General features: G+C 35.3%; 2 protein-coding genes and 1 long non-coding RNA gene across 3 annotated transcripts; 2 read left to right on the top strand and 1 right to left on the bottom strand.

The window, feature by feature from the left end:
• The first annotated feature begins 2932 nt into the window (after nucleotides 1-2932).
• LOC133790182 (mannose/glucose-specific lectin-like) lies at nucleotides 2933-11994 on the top strand. The gene is made up of 3 exons (XM_062227716.1): nucleotides 2933-3042; nucleotides 3123-3201; nucleotides 11485-11994. The coding sequence occupies exons 1-3, from the start codon at nucleotides 3040-3042 to the stop codon at nucleotides 11961-11963; spliced, it is 561 nt and encodes a 186-aa protein (XP_062083700.1). The 5' UTR covers nucleotides 2933-3039; the 3' UTR covers nucleotides 11964-11994.
• Nucleotides 9078-10799, bottom strand: LOC133790181 (uncharacterized). Its single transcript, XR_009873944.1, has 3 exons — nucleotides 10686-10799; nucleotides 9339-10090; nucleotides 9078-9248 (listed from the first exon to the last, which is right to left on the bottom strand). It is a non-coding gene; the product is annotated as an uncharacterized LOC133790181 (long non-coding RNA).
• Nucleotides 11995-14612: 2618 nt separating the features above from the next.
• LOC133789340 (glutamate decarboxylase 5-like) lies at nucleotides 14613-17215 on the top strand. The gene is made up of 5 exons (XM_062227195.1): nucleotides 14613-15014; nucleotides 15391-15594; nucleotides 15760-16228; nucleotides 16356-16408; nucleotides 16547-17215. The coding sequence occupies exons 1-5, from the start codon at nucleotides 14718-14720 to the stop codon at nucleotides 16910-16912; spliced, it is 1389 nt and encodes a 462-aa protein (XP_062083179.1). The 5' UTR covers nucleotides 14613-14717; the 3' UTR covers nucleotides 16913-17215.
• The last annotated feature ends 740 nt before the right edge of the window (nucleotides 17216-17955 follow it).

The following is a 17955-nucleotide window of genomic DNA, read 5'->3' as shown; positions in this document are numbered from 1 at the left end:
AAGATGCTGCCCTCTTTGCGCCAATTGCCTTCAACCTAGGAAACTCCCCAAACCATTTCTTATAACGCAAGCGGGGTCCAAGGACATCCGTGACAATATCCATATCAGGCGGGAACTGACCGTCGACATTATCGCCAACACAAGAAGCAGCAGATGATACAGGGGCCGTACTTTGCGATGCTCGACGCTCGATCACCTCAGTCTGTACAATAAAAAGAACGTATCTCGAATTCCAATATAACATTATTTGAAAACCTAACTTATAAATTTTTAATATAACAGCATATAAAATATAACTTTATTATCTATCTGCCAACATCCTATCATTAATGTAATTAGTTTTGTTCCCGTATCAGGGAGCAAGTGGGCTAAAGTAAATTTGATCATGAAAATCCATATCTAAATCAAAATCATGAAGATGTTGTTAATATATACAGTAAGTGCAGTTAACTCCATTAATGGGGAATTTACGTCTCTAAACATATACATCAACTATGTTGACGCTGTTCTTCGCCAACAGGTAATTAAGAGAAGAAGAGAAATGGATTCGTGCTAAATGTATAACCGTAACAGATATATGATCTTAGAGAATGAAAGAGGTGACCCAAGACACGTTTTTTAAGTGGTTCAAAGGTTAAAATCCTTCTACTCCACTAGTCAATATTATTGATATATACTGGGTATTTGATTACAGAGTATTTCTTACAAGAGATCATTCAACCAACCCCTTATCAATTCCCAGGGTCTCCATATTTATAGGAGAAGGCACCTGGAAGTTGGTAAGAAGGTCATCCCGTGACCTTCTAACTTGTCATATCCATTCTGCGACATTCATGATTAATTCCTAAACCTGACACATAAGTGTGGTCAAATCGATAGGTAAGGAGATAATGGGCTGCACGGCCCAACCCAGTTGTGGGTGTCTAAATACGCACGTTCCTGCTGCGTGTCCGAGAAGTCAGGGGGATATCAGACACATGATGTCTTATATATGCACGTTTACCTTGCGTGTGTTGACTTCACAAAAGGGGTCATAGCCTCCATATCCAGCTCGTACCACGAGCTTCATACTTAACTTTACCTTCGGCCTTCAGAGTCCCTGCTCCAGTCTTGGGCAATGAATGTGAGCCATTGGGGCTTCCTCGAGCTAATAAGGCACGACCTTACGACAGAAGCTCCGGTCTTGGGGGCGTCCATGAGATAATCATTATTAGTCCGTAGCTCGGCTTGCTAATCAGCCCGTGGGAAAATCAGGGCGTACAAACTATATTTGCATGTTTTCGATTTAGATATGGATTTTCATGAACAAATTACTTTAGCCCACAAACTCCCTGATATGGGGACAACATTAGTTACATTCTTTTTTTACTAGTCACAAAATATAATATTTTGTCAATAAAATGCAAACAACACATGATAGGAAAACCATACTTCATTTATCAGATTTACTAGTTCTAGAAATCCAAATCTTATTCATCAATTTTGATAGAAATTTCTGATTGAATAATATAGTGGAGAAGAACAAGATATATATTTAATTAAAGTATAAAAACACAAAAATACAGCACAAATAATAAACCAAAGCAAAGACACGCAAAGCATACTTTCCTTAAAGCACATTTGCTACCTTTACTTGAACGGTGCTAGAGGATTCGTGAGCAACCACTGTCCAGGATACAATAGCTATCAAGCAGGAGGAAAACACCACTGCGTCTACTTATGCGAACTCGAAACAAACCTTTCATCTATCACGAGAAAATACTACAAATAGAAAAGAGAGAAAGAGACCAAGACTATTGTGTGTGATACTCTGTATCTGTGTGTCCTAAAATGAGAGGAGAAACCTCCTTTTTATAGGCTTCATGGAGAGTTGAAAATATGTGTGAATCAAGTTATTAATGCTCAAATATCCCACAAATCTGGGATCATAATTTCTGAAAAATCAATTAGAATTAATCACACTTATTCTAGTAATATCAGTTGTTACCCAAAGTGATTTTCTGAAAATCAATAAGAATTAATCACACAATATTCTGATAATCTCAGTTTTGACAAAGCTATTTGCTAAAACCAATAAGAATAAATCACACAGTATTATAATAATCTCATCTTTAATCAAAGTGATCTGCTTAATCGTTACCATTTTAGGCATCAATTTCCCATTTATTCAATTTTTCTAACAATCCCCCACATGAATGAAATTGATCAACATTAAGAAACAATGACTCGACACAACATAACACAACAAGGTGATGGAGTTCTATGATTGAAACATGTGTAGGATAGGTGGGTGTTAACCTTTGAACCTTCTCTTGTGAGAATATATTTACTTTACTAACTGATCAATAGACGCGGTGTCTTTGAACTGTTCAGTCATTTGTGTAAACGATGATATATCTCACACATATATCTTTCTAGCATAGTTTCAGCTCTCATGGTTTTGTTCATTTTGGTCGTGAACATCTGTGAAAGGTTTTAGAGAATTGAGCCCCTACAATTCGCCTTCGAAGCGGCCCCACTTCTCTCCCTCACATAGTTGACCTCTTATATAAGACAAATCCCGCATTACTCTACTCGAACTTCCGACGTGTAAGGGTCATTAAAAGCTTAAGATTAACCTATTTTACAATGGGAATCACTATTTCAAAACACATTTGGCCACCTCAGTACCATGCAAAACACATTGTCACTTCGAGACAAAACTCATCTCTCATCTGTTTTTGTATCCCCACATATATTAACTACTCATGTTTACTATTCTTGACAATGTGTTTTGCATGGTAATGATATGTGTGTTGCATATTGTCAATGTAGTTGGGTGTTTATTAGGAGAGGAAAGAAGAAGACAAATGGATCAGCAAATAAATGCATAATTAAAAGCCATGACAAAGAATATTAAGAAGAGTCTTTCTTTATTAGTAGAAACCCCTTATATTATATGTATATATAAACCTTCACGATTACCACAGCTGATTGTGTATAAGGGAGCTTATCTTTTGTCATCACCATTCAACAAATCTATCATATCGATCGAAGCAAATGGTATGACAATAATCTCAAGTACTATATGATAAGTATATGATATATATATATATAATGTTTATTCGTATCTGCTGATCTAGGCGAAAATCATTCCGTTGCGACAATGGGGGAGTGATACAGGCGGCGATCCTTGGAGCTACATACCCACCTTTCCCATAGGTGGGTATATACAAGATGTAGGAGTAGCAAATGTACAAGGAAGTGATTCTTATTTAATGATGTTTCTGTCTACAAATGTACAAGGAAGTGATTCTTATTTAATGATTGTTGTAGAACAACCTCAAACAAGAACAGAACACAACACACAAAACCAGAGCACTAGTGATTAGAATCTAATCAATAAGCATAAAACTTAATCTGGTTCAACCAAGGATGCAATATAATTCACAAAAACAGAAAATGAAAATAACAATAACACAATTCACATACGTGGTTCAAGATAGTGTTGGCTAGACACTACTCTACTCCACGGCCAAACCAGCCACAAGGGCTTTTAGATCTCTGTTATTGAAACTGAATTTCAAGTCTGTACAACTGAGGAGACTAGCTCCATTACAATCTCAATGATGGTACAAAGTTCACTCAAGAAGGCTCTCTCTCTGTTTCTCTCACTAGTATTTACAGTAAGAAAAGAATTGAATTGAATAGAATAATGAGATGAGGAAATGAAGCCTTATATATAGCTTGGTGTACCAAGAAGAAGGACCTCTAAAGATAAGTCGAGTACCAACTGAAAATAACAGAAAAACTGTTATTTCTGTTATTTGTCCAAAAAGATTAGCCACTTAAGTCTTGAGCATTTTTACCAATTTTAACAATCATCCACCTTGGTAAATATGCTTGAGATCATCACCTTGAGCTGGTTTTCATTTGGCAAATCAGCAGCTGAGTATGTTCAGCAAGCTTAGGCAGTGTCTGAACTTGCTGTAGGGAACATACTTAGTTAACATATCTGCTGCATTATCCTTTGTTCCCACCTTCTTCACCTGAACTTCATTTCTTCCAATGATATCTCTAATGAAATGAAGTTTGATGTCTATGTGTTTCGACCTTTCATGGAACATAGGATTTTTCATTAAGTGCAAGGCACTCTGATTGTCACAAAGCACAGTGATGTCCTCTGAATTATATCCCAATTCTCCAGAGAATCCTCTTAACCATATGGCTTCTTTTATCGCTTCTGTAGCAGCCATATACTCTGCCTCTGTGCTTGACAATGCCACCACCTTTTGGAGATTTGATTTCCAACTAATGCATCCACCTAATGCTGTAAATGCATAACCTGTCAAGGATCTCCTTGTGTCCAAACTCCCTGCAAAATCTGAGTCCACATACCCTTCTATCTCTGTTCTGTAACTTGTATCTGCACTATACATTAGTCCAAGATCCAGGGTCCCCTTTACATACCTCATTATCCATTTCAGTGCCTTCCAATGTTCAATTCCAGGGTCTGAGATGAATCTGCTTGTTATACTAAGTGCATATGCCAAATCTGGTCTCGTGCAGACCATTGAGTACATTAAACTTCCAACACATGAAGCATAGGGTATCTTGTCCATTTCTTCTCTGTCTTCTTCAGTATTAGGTGCCTGTTGTTGTGAGAGCTTGAAGTGTGGTGCTAAAGGTGTTGTAACTGTTTTCGCATCTGTCATATTGAATCTATTCAGTACCTTTTCAAGGTAATTTTTCTGAGATAAGAATAAGTGCCTTGGTCTTGATCTTATAATTTCAATTCCCAGAATTCTCTTTGCAACACCTAAATCTTTCATCTCAAATTCTGAACTCAATTGTCCTTTGAGTTTGTCAATTTCTGATCTATCTTTGCCTATGATCAAAATGTCATCTACATATAACAGTAGGTATAGGAAACTGTTATAGTAGACACATGGATCATAATTGCTCCTTGTATAGCCTATGTGAGTCATAAACTCATTGAACCTTAGGTTCCATTGTCTTGGTGCTTGCTTGAGACCATACAAGGATTTTTGCAAAAGGCACACCTGATTTGAACTCTTGCTTTTGAACCCTTCTCGTTCAGCCATGTATATTTTCTCCTCAAGCCTTCCATGCAAGAAGGCTGTCTTGACATCCATTTGATCCATCTCTAGATCATACTTGGCAACCTTGGCCATTATAACTCGAATGGATGTTTGTTTCACAACTGGTGAGAAAATATCTGTGAAGTCTATACCTTCTCTCTGATTGAACCCCTTGGCAACAAGCCTTGCCTTGTACCTGATTGGTTCTCCTGGTAGTCCCTCTTTGTGCCTGAAAATCCATTTACACCCTATCAATTTCTGTCCTGGTGGTTTTCTCACTTTGACCCATGTTTCGTTCTTAATCAATGATGCCATTTCTTCATTGACAGCTTGATTCCATTTGTCACTATCACTGCTGTTCATAGCCTCTTGGAAGGTAGCTGGTTCAGCACCTAAAATTTCTTCTGCAGTGTTCAAGGCAAACGCTGTGTAATCTGCATATCCAAATCTGTCTGGAGGTCTAATCTCTCTTCTGGCTCTGTCTCTAGCCAATTGGTAGCTGTCTAGCTCAGTCTGACCTGTGTCTTCACTAGTGACAATCTGATCTTCATCTTCATTTTCTTCTGTGTGACCTGTTGCAGTGGCGTCTTCAAGCTGTATTGGTAAGTTTTCCTGTACCCTGGTGTCACTAGTCTTGTCAACGCTTGTTGTATTCACTGGTAGCATGGCCATCTGATCCTCTTTGAATACAACATCCCTGCTAATGATACACTTCTTGTGTCCCTCTTCTAAACACCATAATCTGTATCCCTTGACTCCATCAGGATAACCCAAAAACATGCATTTCAGAGCCCTTGGTTGGAGTTTGTCTTGCCTTATGTGAACATAGGCAAGACAACCAAATACTCTTAGATGGTCAAGCTTAGGTGCACTTCCTGTCCACAATTCTTGTGGTGTTTTCAGATTAATTGCAGTGGATGGACACCTGTTTATGAGATAACAGGCTGTCTTAACTGCTTCACCCCAGTATTTTCTCTCCAAATTAGCACCCTTCAGCAAGCACCTGACCCTCTCAATAAGTGTTCTGTTCATCCTCTCAGCAAGGCCATTTTGCTGAGGGGTTTTAGGGACTGTTTTGTGTCTTGCAATACCCTTCTTGTCACAGTAAGCATTGAATAAACCAGAACAGAATTCAAGACCATTATCTGTTCTTAATTTTTTGACCTTCTTGCCTGTTTGAGTCTCAACAAGTTTCTTCCATTTTACAAAAGTTTCAAAAGCCTCATCTTTTGTTTTTAATAAAAACACCCAAACTTTTCTTGAAAAGTCATCTATAATGCTTAAGAAGTAGCTAGCACCACCTAGAGATTGTACTCTTGAAGCACCCCATAGATCTGAATGTACATAGGCCAATGGTTCCTTGGTTGTGTGCATTCCAACAGAAAATTTTACCCTGCAGCTTTTCCCCATGACACATTCTTCACAAAATTTGAGTTTGCCATCCAATTTCTCTTTCAAGAGACCTTGCTTATTTAATTCAATCAGACCTCTCTCACTAACATGACCCAACCTCATGTGCCAAAGCTTAGTGTTGTCAACACCAGCTCTTCCAACTACAGAATCAACACTGCCTTCTGCAGTGTTTGCAGTCTTGCTGCTATCTGTCTTTCCAACCAGAACGTAAATACCATTCTTAAGCTCACCTTTCATGACAACCATAGAACCCTTCAGAACCTTGAGTGAGCTTTCAATCTTAATAGAACAGCCTTTTGAAATTAAAACCCCAACAGATAACAGATTTCTCTTAAGAGCAGGTACATATCTGACATCTGTGACTATTCTGGACACTCCATCATGCATTCTGATCACCACTGATCCCATGCCTTCAACCCTGCAAGCTTTGTTATCTCCAAGCAGTACTGAACCACCAGTCTGAGCCTTGAATTCACAAAAGAATTCCCTGTGAGGAGTCATATGGAAAGAACACCCTGAGTCAAGGATCCATTCTTGGCCAGTTTCTTGACTTGAGACCACTAAAACGTCAGCTGAATCGTAACCATCTGATGCAACACCAGCATCTCCTTTTTCTTTCCCTTTATCTCTTTTCAGTTTTGCCTGCAATGCCCTGCATTCATCCCTGAAGTGACCCTCTTTCTTGCAATAGTAACACTGTTTTCCTGCCTTGGATTTTGGTTTGGACTTCTGTCCATGATGACTGTTCTTGCTGTTGTTATTCCCTTTGTAGTTTCCACTGTTGCTCTTGTTCCCACCAGACTTTGAGTCTCTGTTTTCTGATCTGCCTCGAGCGAACAAACCTTCACCACTACCCTCATTCTTAACCTCTGATCTTTTCTGAATTTCTTTAGAATTCAGAGCAGCTTTTACCTCTGACATTGTTAATGTATCTTTTCCATACAATATAGTATCTACAAAATGTTCATAAGCTTTTGGTAAAGAACTGAGTAAGAGAATACCTTGATCCTCATCTTCAATCTTGACCCCAATGTTATTGAGATCCAGGATGATCTTGTTGAATTCGTCTAGATGCTTTCTGAGTTCCTTGCTTTCATCCATCTTGAGGGTGTAGAGTTTCTTCTTGAGATACAGTTTATTGGCAAGCGATTTCTTCATATAAATTTCTGCCAATTTCTCCCAAAGTCCAACAGCAGTTTCTTCACTCGATACTTCTCTCAAGACTTCATCTCCAAGACTGAGAAGTATGGCACTGTGTGCCTTTGATTCTGTTTCCTTCATCTTCTTCTTGTCATCCCCGAGACCCTTCAGCTCTTCTCTGTCAATTGCTTCAGAAATCCCTTGATGAACAAGCAAAGCCTTCATTTTAATTCTCCATAGGCCAAAGTCATTAGCTCCTGTGAACTTGTCCACTTCAAACTTCGCGGAAGCCATTTGAGATCAAATCTTGATCTTTCTTGAATCCTTGGTGCTGTTCTTGATGTCCCTCGGAACCTGGCTCTGATGCCACTTGTTGTAGAACAACCTCAAACAAGAACAGAACACAACACACAAAACCAGAGCACTAGTGATTAGAATCTAATCAATAAGCATAAAACTTAATCTGGTTCAACCAAGGATGCAATATAATTCACAAAAACAGAAAATGAAAATAACAATAACACAATTCACATACGTGGTTCAAGATAGTGTTGGCTAGACACTACTCTACTCCACGGCCAAACCAGCCACAAGGGCTTTTAGATCTCTGTTATTGAAACTGAATTTCAAGTCTGTACAACTGAGGAGACTAGCTCCATTACAATCTCAATGATGGTACAAAGTTCACTCAAGAAGGCTCTCTCTCTGTTTCTCTCACTAGTATTTACAGTAAGAAAAGAATTGACACTACAACAAAATAGAGGTTTTATGACTTTAATTGGGAGACATTGGAAGTCTACAATGTCTTCCACTTAGTGAGACGTTGTTGCTAGGGTCATTGTAGGTATATATCCCACGTCTCCCATTGGGAGACGTGCCTCACTTCCCACGTCTCCCACTGGGAGAGGTGGAAAGTCAAACGTTGACTTTCCACCTCTCCCATTGGGAGACGTGGGAAGTGACTTACATCTCCCAATGGGAGACGTATGAAGTCCCTAGGAGACATCCCACGTCTCCCATTGGGAGAGGTGAGTCACTTCCCACGTCTCCCAATGGGAGAGGTGGAAAGTCAACGTTTGACTTTCCACCTCTCCCATTGGGAGACGTGGGAAGTCTCCCACCTCTCCCAATGGGAGACATTGAAAGTCTCCCACATTTAAAAAAAATAAATTAAATAAATTTATAATTAATATTATTTTAATTTGATTTAATAATTAATTAAATTGAGATAATATTAATTTAAATTGAAATTATTTTAATTTAAATTGAAATTATTTTAATCTAAATTGAAATTAATTTAATAATTAATTAAATTGAAATAATATTAATTTAAATTGAAATTATTTTAATCTAAATTTAAATTAATTAAATTGAAATAATATTAATTTAAATTGAAAGAAAAAAATATATTTGTTAGATATATACAAGAAATACAATATTTGTTAGAAATATTCAAAATGAACAAATATTGCATTGTGTATAAAGAAAGAGTTAAAAAATTAAAAAAAAAACCTATCAACGAGGTCGGTAACTTTGGATTATCGGCAACATATATGTCGCCGATTCTTGTCGCAACTCATCAATTTGTGCCTCTGTATATGATGTGCTTGTTAGCTGCAAGAAATATAAAATAAAATATATTAATTAATTATTTGATTACATTTATAGTTTCAAAAATAATTTGTAAATTTTAATTAATAATACCGTTCTCAAGTAATGCCCGGGACTCGCATGTTCAATCAAGTAATGCCCGTTCTCAACTAATCGTTTATTATCCTAAATAATATCGGGCAGCATTTCCCCTATAATAGTGACCTAACCATCTGCTTGTGAATAACAAAACAAACAATTCAAACAACATACAATAAGTTTCTTCCTTATAGAATGCCTACATAAAATTAATTGTTTATTATCCTAGATAAAATCGGGCAGCATTTCCCCTATAATAGTGACCTAACCATCTACATGTGAATAGCAAAACAAACAATTCAAACAACATACAATAAGTTTCTTCCTTATAGCTCCGCAGCACACAGTCAAATTTCTCAGAACCTACTTCACTAATACACACAAGTTCTCAACCTTCCGTTATCACCGCAGCACACAATTTTAATCTCAGAACCTACTTCACTATGGATGAATATTTAAGATATTCAAACTCTTCTAACATTTGTTTAATAATATTAAAAGTAGAAGTAAGAGAATATATATTTACCTCTTGCAATTAATAATTCAAAAGCTAGCAAAATTACTTCAAGTAGTAATCGAATTCGCTATTAAATCCACAAACCAATTTAAATAAATTAATAAATAATAAATAAAATATCACTAAATATCTAGCAATATATAACTTATTATTATAATTTTAGAAACTTAATTACCTCAAATGTGTGATTGATAGATATAGAAGTTTTGATGCAAAGTACTCTCTAAAATCTCACCACCAAAATCACAACCTACGAAATTAAATTAATTAATATGTTAAACATTACTAAACAAATATCACTAAATTCCTAATAAGTAATTGATTGGTATACAAATAAAAAAAAAAACTCCAATGAGCCACTAATTATAACCTAAACAAAAAATCAATAAAAAATTTCATAACCTAAAATCTCAATAATCAACAAAAACATAAATTTTTTTTATATATTTATATTTTTAAAATTATTTAATAAATTTATTTTTACATAATAACTATATATATATATAACAAAATAATTAGAATTTAAAAAAAAAAAAGTTTAAATATACATACAAAAATATATCTAAATTTCGAAATAAATAATGATAAAAATTAAAAAAAATCATGAACATATATATTATAATGAAATATATACAATGTGATAGGTTAAATTAAAAAAAACTATGAAATCTTAAATCTATAAAAAACCTCCATGGAAAAACAAATAAATCTAACAATGTATAGAAAAAAAAGCATAAAAATGTAAAACTAACACAAAATCATGTATATTACTCATCCTAATGCTAAACCTATGATTTTTTATCAAAATAATTAACTAAAATTCATAAAAATTAAAAAAAACTAACCTTGAAAACCCTAAAATCGCAGCCCCTTTCGTGCTCTCTGTTTGGTGTGCTCTCTCTGTTTGGTGTTATGAGGAAGAAGAAGACCCAAAATTCATTAAATGGCCAGGGGAACATCCAACGTCTCCCACTGGGAGACGTGGGACACGTGGCACGTCTCCCACTGGGAGACATTGAATGTATAGAGGGGTACATCCAACGTCTCCCATTGGGAGACGTGCCACGTGTCCCACGTCTCCCAGTGGGAGACGTTGGATGTACCCCTCTATACATTCAATGTCTCCCAGTAGGAGACGTGCCACGTGTCCCACGTCTCCCAGTGGGAGACGTTGGATGTACCCCTCTATACATTCAATGTCTTCCAGTGGGAGACGTGCCACGTGTCCCACGTCTCCCAGTGGGAGACATTAGATGTCCCCCTGGCCACTTCTCAATCTATTTCCAACGTCTTCCACCATTTTTAATGTCTTCCAATTGTAGTCACTAATAAAAACTTTCAATGTCTTACACCATTAGACATTTAAAACCCCTGATAAGTTTTAATGTCTTACACCAATGGTGTAAGACATTGTAGGGAGTCATTGTATATCAAATTTGTTGTAGTGTGAATTGAATAGAATAATGAGATGAGGAAATGAAGCCTTATATATAGCTTGGTGTACCAAGAAGAAAGACCTCTAAAGATAAGTCGAGTACCAACTGAAAATAACAGAAAAACTGTTATTTCTGTTATTTGTCCAAAAAGATTAGCCACTTAAGTCTTGAGCATTTTTACCAATTTTAACAATGATGTTTCCCATAGGTGAGATAACCATCAATGTAGGTGGTAATATCAAGTCCATTTCCTTCAAGGACGTTGATGGCGTCATCTCTGGGACATTCGGTGGCAGGAGCCCTGATCCTACGGAAATTGGTCGTGAGATAAAGGTAACTTATTCTTTTATAATTAATAATGTACGTACCAACTACTTAATTGATTATTCCTCTTTTTTTTTCTCATCTCAAATCTCAATATATGTATTGAAGATTCCTATCAATTGGCCTTTGGAGTATTTAACTGCAATAAGTGGAACGTATGGTAACTACAATGGGGCGCCTGATGTTATCACTTCAATCTCTTTTACCACAAATTTCCAAGTATATGGACCTTTTGGAACAGCTGTTGGTACGCCTTTCGCCACCTCCGAAACAGACTATCTTGATGCTATTGGTATATATGTGTTGCCCAATCTTGTTGTAGGTAAGTTTATCACATTTGTAGACAGAAACATCATTAAATAAGAATCACTTCCTTGTACATTTGCTACTCCTACATCTTGTATACAACGAAAGATATATAATTAACTGTTAAACTTATCATGAATTTTATAAAATACACACATTTGCGCCATCAAATTGAGTACATATTAGGAATAATCTGTTTTCTTTTTTTTTTTTTTGCAAGGCATGTCACTTAAATCAATATATTTTCCTTTATTCAATTCTTCAAATTTTCATTTTCACTACACATACTATTATTAACGAGATCTTTCAAATATGATTGTTAAATATCACGTACGTTAGGTACTACATGAAAAATATTATTTTGCGATAATTTTTCAGCCTGAACAAAAATTTACTTGTGACTAAAAAAATAATATTTATAACAAATTGTCATTAGTTAATGTAGCTTTAGTCATAATCTAATTTTTTTTTACTAAAATTCCAGAAAAGATAAGAATATTTTTTAGTCCCAAATTGATGACTTAGTCATGATAGAAAGTATTTATTTATTAAAAAGTAATTAATAAAATCATTGTATTTTATTTTTGGTTGTAATTAATAAAATGGACAGTGACAACTAGAAAGGCACAAATCTATCTACATGGGGCCTGGGGCAAAATTAAAAAATAGGACTTTTTTAAGAAAAAAGATTTAACATAACGAAAATTTAAACTCAATAATGGTTCGAATCCATAATGTATGTGCAAAATAGAACTTTTCTCGACACTTACACTAACTAGTTAAGTGTTATTTAATTAACTAAATATATATATACTATTTCATTAAATAAAAAAATATACAAAATGACTAAATAATTATTGACATTTACAGGCCGAACCTTGTATGTGCGTATAGAAAGAATACTCTTCTCACCATTTGTGCTGACTTAACTATAATGGTATTTAGACGACTAAATAATTATATATTATATATTTTTTAATTTTATTGAATATATATATATTAATTTTGGGGCCTCCTCAAGCTGAGGGCCTTGGGCTTATGCCCCTCTCTTGCCCTACCCTTAAGCCGGGCCTGGATGGAAGATTAATTTTCAAAAATTAAATTTAGGATATAGACTCTTAAAATGTCGTGTTTTGCAATGTGAACAAAAAGAAAATATTTCTCAACGTTTCATATCTTGGAACATGCACATCGCACATCGCCATCTATCAGTGACATTAATTATTACATGATCCCTAGAAATAAAAAATTAACAATAGAATAATTGTATTTTGTGAACATGTGTTTTGCATGGATGAAGTCACCATTTCGATCTACTTAGTTGCATACTTAATTATAGGGCTTTTTTCATTATTATATTTATGACAGTTTTTTTTTCATACATATCATACATACGCACATTTAAAGTTTTTTTTATTAATGTATATTCAGAAATTTTTTCTTTCAAATCTACGACTTATTTTACGAGGAGTTTGTTGTTTTTAGTTTCAACGCTACTTAATATATATATATATTAACTTATACATGGAGTATATTAAGTCTTACTCCTATGCATATACTTGCCAAAAAAATTGCTTATATAAAGCACAACAACAAAACAAGTTATGATCGGCGGAGCCATTGGCCGGTAATAACACTGGAATTCGCCGGTAAGGACCATTGCCGGCGGGACCCCACCGGTAATAGTAGGTCGATAATTATGGTTAATTATTACTGGCGGACTGACACCCTGCCGATAATATATTAATACCAACGAATTCTTAGGGGAAAACTTCATTGGTGTATGAAGTAGTCAATATTGTATTTGACTCATTTAATACCGTGCGAGTCCCGTCCTTAATAATCCGTCGGTAATTAATTAATAATTTTTAAATAAATATAATAATTTGTTTGAATTTATTTAATAATAAATAAATATATAATAATTATTTAAAGATAATAAAATTTAACGTAAATTAAAATTAATTATTAATGACACAATTAATATTCATCAAACAAAATTACATATAAACTAATCATAAAATAAACATAATAAAATATCAGTTGTTTTAATTTAATTAAAAAACGCAACGTAATTATTATTGTTTGGGCGCGAAAAAATGGTGGTGAAGCAAACTGTGGTGCTGGTGGCGAAGGGTAATAAGTTTGTAGAGACTCCTACGAAGATGATCCAAATGAGTCCACAAATTGTCGAGTATGTGGCCGTGTTGAGGGCCATGTTAAGTTCAGAAGTATTTACTTTTTAGTTTATAATTTATAATTCAAAACGTATAATAATTATTTTTTGTGTAAAAGATATACTAATATTCGTATATATCTTTTAATTTATCATATAAATTTGAAAAAATAGAATAAATTTAAAACATACTCAAATGAATATATATTTATATATATATATAAATATATAGTCAAATTAAGTTCGAAATGTCATTTATTTCATTTTGGCTATTCTTGGACAAGGAAGCGGACACCATTTATTTCAATATTGTTGTATTAAAATAATATCGAAATGTCTTCTTCATTTTTTTTTATTACAAATAAATAATAATAACTAACAAGTACCTACGAAAGATAAATATTTCTACCTTTAGTATGTAGGGGTGGTCACCCTATCGATACAAAACACATGTTCCTGTTGGGACAAAAGACCATCAATGACCAGGCCAATTACTATAGTACTTTTTTTCACACTCTACGTAAAAATAATCATTTATCTCATTTATCATTTGTGCGGGTATATATAGATGTGTGATATATGTATAATTATCATCATATAGAAAATATCTAAGAAAAGAATACAGAGATATCAGGATGGTGCTATCAATAACACAGAGTGGTGATGGCATGGACGATCTCATGGATGTGCCATACGCGTCTCGGTACGACCTGCGGCAGCTACCGAAGTGGAGGATTCCGGATGAGACTATGCCAAAGGAAGTGGTGTACCAGTTCATAAGTGACGAGCTCAAGTTGGACGGCACTCCACTCCTCGACGTGGGCTCCTTTATCAACACTTCGATGGAGCCTGAGTGCGATAAACTCATCATGGCCTCCCTCAACATGAACTTCGTCAACATGATTCAGAATCCTGTCACCACCGAACTCCAGGTCTCCCATCATCTTTTTCTTTTCATCAGCTCTTAGTTACTATCTTTATGATCGTTATAAATATCAACCAACTGTCTATATATATATATATATATTAATAACAATCTTATTTATTTATTTATTTATTGAGAAACAATCTTATTTCTTTACTCAGAACCTATTATACACTATTAGTATTAATAATAAAATTTTAGAGTAATAATTAAAATGAAATCTTCATTATTTTTTTCTCAAGGGGAAATTGAATGTTAACTATCATCATCATCATCATCTTCTTCTTCTTCTTCTTCTCCTCTTCCTATTTTGTTTCGTCAAAATTCTCACTTGGTACCTTCTCTTTTTAATAATTATCACTAACTGATGATTGTTTAATTAGGAACGTTGTGTGAACATGATTGCCCGCCTTTTCAACGCTCCTAGTGTTGTGGAAGAAGGTAATAATACAGAGCCTGCTGCTGGCGTGGGAACCATTGGATCATCAGAGGCCGCAATGCTGGCTGGTCTAGCTTTCAAGAGAAAATGGCAGCACAAGGGAGAAGGAAATGGAAAACCTAATATAGTCATTGGTGCCAACCTTCAGGTGATCTCATTCTCCAATCTCAATAATCAACCAACTGTCTAAAAACGGTGTTGTTAGTAACACTTATTATAAAATACTCTCTCTCTCTCTCTCTCTCTCTCTCTCTCTCTCCCCTTTTCTTTTTGGCATGTTGCTGACTGATTGAGGTGGTGGGAGAATGAATAGGTATGTTGGGAGAAGTTTGCAAATTACTTTGAGGTTGAACTTAGAAAGGTTGACCTAAAAGTGGGATATTATGTGATGGATCCTAAGCGGGCAGTTGAGATGGTGGATCAGAACACCATTTGTGTTGTAGCGATTCTCGGCTCCACATTGACCGGTGAGTTTGAGGATGTAAGGAGTCTCAATGAGCTCCTCACTGAGAAGAACAAGAAGACAGGCTGGGACACCCCAATTCATGTTGATGCTGCCAGTGGCGGGTTCGTTGCGCCGTTCCTTTATCCAGATATTGAGTGGGATTTCAAATTGCCTCTGGTGAAAAGTATCAATGTGAGTGGCCATAAGTATGGACTTGTGTATCCTGGTGTTGGATGGGTTGTGTGGAGGACTCAGAATGACTTACCTACAGATCTTATCTTCGAGGTCAATTACCTTGGAACTAAACAACCTTCTTTCACCCTTAACTTCTCCAAAGGTACTATTCATAATCCAAATAAGCAAACCAATGAACTTATCATCACACAACTTTCATAATCCAAATTTAAATGGATTATTCTCAACATTGATAACTGCTGTGTTATTTTCTAATATTTTATTGGCAGGCTCTAGTCAAATAATTGCTCAGTACTATCAGTTCATGCGGTTAGGGATTGAGGTAGGCTTTTCTTGTTCAAGAAAATCTAAAATATCCTTTTGTTGAGCATTATTAAAAGCCTTATTCTATGTACTTATTGTCTCCTTCTGTCACAAAGTTTCATATGTCCTAACACTAAACATGTTATAATCTCAAAAGGGCTACACGAAAGTAATGACAAACTGTATGGATAATGCAAGAGCACTCAGAACAGAAATAGAAGAAACAGGGCACTTTTTCACACTCTCAAGGGACATAGGGGTGCCCTTGGTGGCATTCTCCCTTAGTGTGGCAAGAGAATACACGGAATCCGACATATCCGACAACTTGAGAATGTTTGGATGGATTGTGCCAGCCTACGCTATGCCGGGAGATTTGGAAACCATCAAGGTTCTTCGGTTGGTGATCAGGGAGGACTTCAGCCGCGGCTTGGTTGACAAGTTTATCTCTGACCTTAAAGAAGTCTTGAATAAATTGAACGGGAGAATTGATGACCCTGCGTTGTGTTCTACGGGAGTATGCTAAGCTTCCAAAACTATTAGTGCTAAGAAAGAACTACGTACTAAAATCATATGATATGGTACTATGGGATTTTTAATGTGTGTATGTGTGTGTTTGTGCATTGTGTGTAGTACACGAATGCAATAGAAATACGTAATGAGAGAAATAAAATAAAATGAAATAAGACGAACCCAAAGAAAAAAAAAAAAGCTGAGTGTGTGGTGTTACCATATTTTGAATTGAGAACTACTCAAACCCCATATGATATGGTACCAGTGTGTATAAATTATGGGATTGTCAATATATATGTGTTTGTATTGTGTGTTAGTAGTTGTATTGTTTGTTATTGGAATTTTTATATACATGTGTGCTGAACATAGAAATGGACAACCCCAATCTTAATAGGAAATGATATATATGGTGAAAATTAAGATGAATTTGGAAGAATTCTTTAAAAATTGGGTGAAAACTATAATGTTTATATGGGAGGTAATATTACGATGGAAGGGGGGTTTTTTTTTAATTTTTTTTATTTTATAGAACACAACTTGTGTTTTTGGTTTGATCTAAAATGGTGGGACTGCATCTCTATTCATAGATTCTATGGACTTTTCTAGAAACACAATTAAATTATTAGCCAGTAGATTATTCTAGATAATTCTCATCTACTAACTAAGAAATGAGAGTTCTAGAATGCTAAAGACTCAACAACCTCTAGTAAATACATGAAGACACTAGAAACTCTAATAAATACATGGAAACTCTATAAACTCTAAATTCATGAAAATTCTAGAAACTAACAATATAATAAATAAAGTTTAATATTTCAACATCCTCCCTTAAACTTGATTTGTGACTCCAAGAATGCTTCATAACTTGGCGAACATTTCTCCCTTGAGTGGCTTGGTGAAGATGTCTGCCACTTGATCTTGAGACTTCACATACTCCAACCTCACTTCTTTTCTTCCAATGCATTCTCGTATATAATCATAACGTTTGTCGATGTGCTTGCTTCTTTCGTGAAAGACGATTCTTTGCTAGTGCAAGTGCTGATTTGCTGTCAACAC

Source organism: Humulus lupulus, chromosome 7, assembly GCF_963169125.1.
Source record: "Humulus lupulus chromosome 7, drHumLupu1.1, whole genome shotgun sequence".
NCBI classification, from domain to species: domain Eukaryota; kingdom Viridiplantae; phylum Streptophyta; class Magnoliopsida; order Rosales; family Cannabaceae; genus Humulus; species Humulus lupulus.
This window is presented reverse-complemented; position numbering and strand designations above follow the sequence as displayed.

Bases quoted from the DNA above. Each gene is read 5' to 3' on its own strand.
- LOC133790182 (XM_062227716.1), top strand. The intron at 3,202-11,484 runs GTGGGTATATAC...TGTTTCCCATAG, and splicing joins CATACCCACCTTTCCCATAG to GTGAGATAACCATCAATGTA.
- LOC133789340 (XM_062227195.1), top strand. From the start codon at position 14,718: ATGGTGCTATCAATAACACAGAGTGGTGATGGCATGGACGATCTCATG. The intron at 15,595-15,759 runs GTGATCTCATTC...GAGAATGAATAG, and splicing joins TCATTGGTGCCAACCTTCAG to GTATGTTGGGAGAAGTTTGC. The intron at 16,409-16,546 runs GTAGGCTTTTCT...TAATCTCAAAAG, and splicing joins TCATGCGGTTAGGGATTGAG to GGCTACACGAAAGTAATGAC.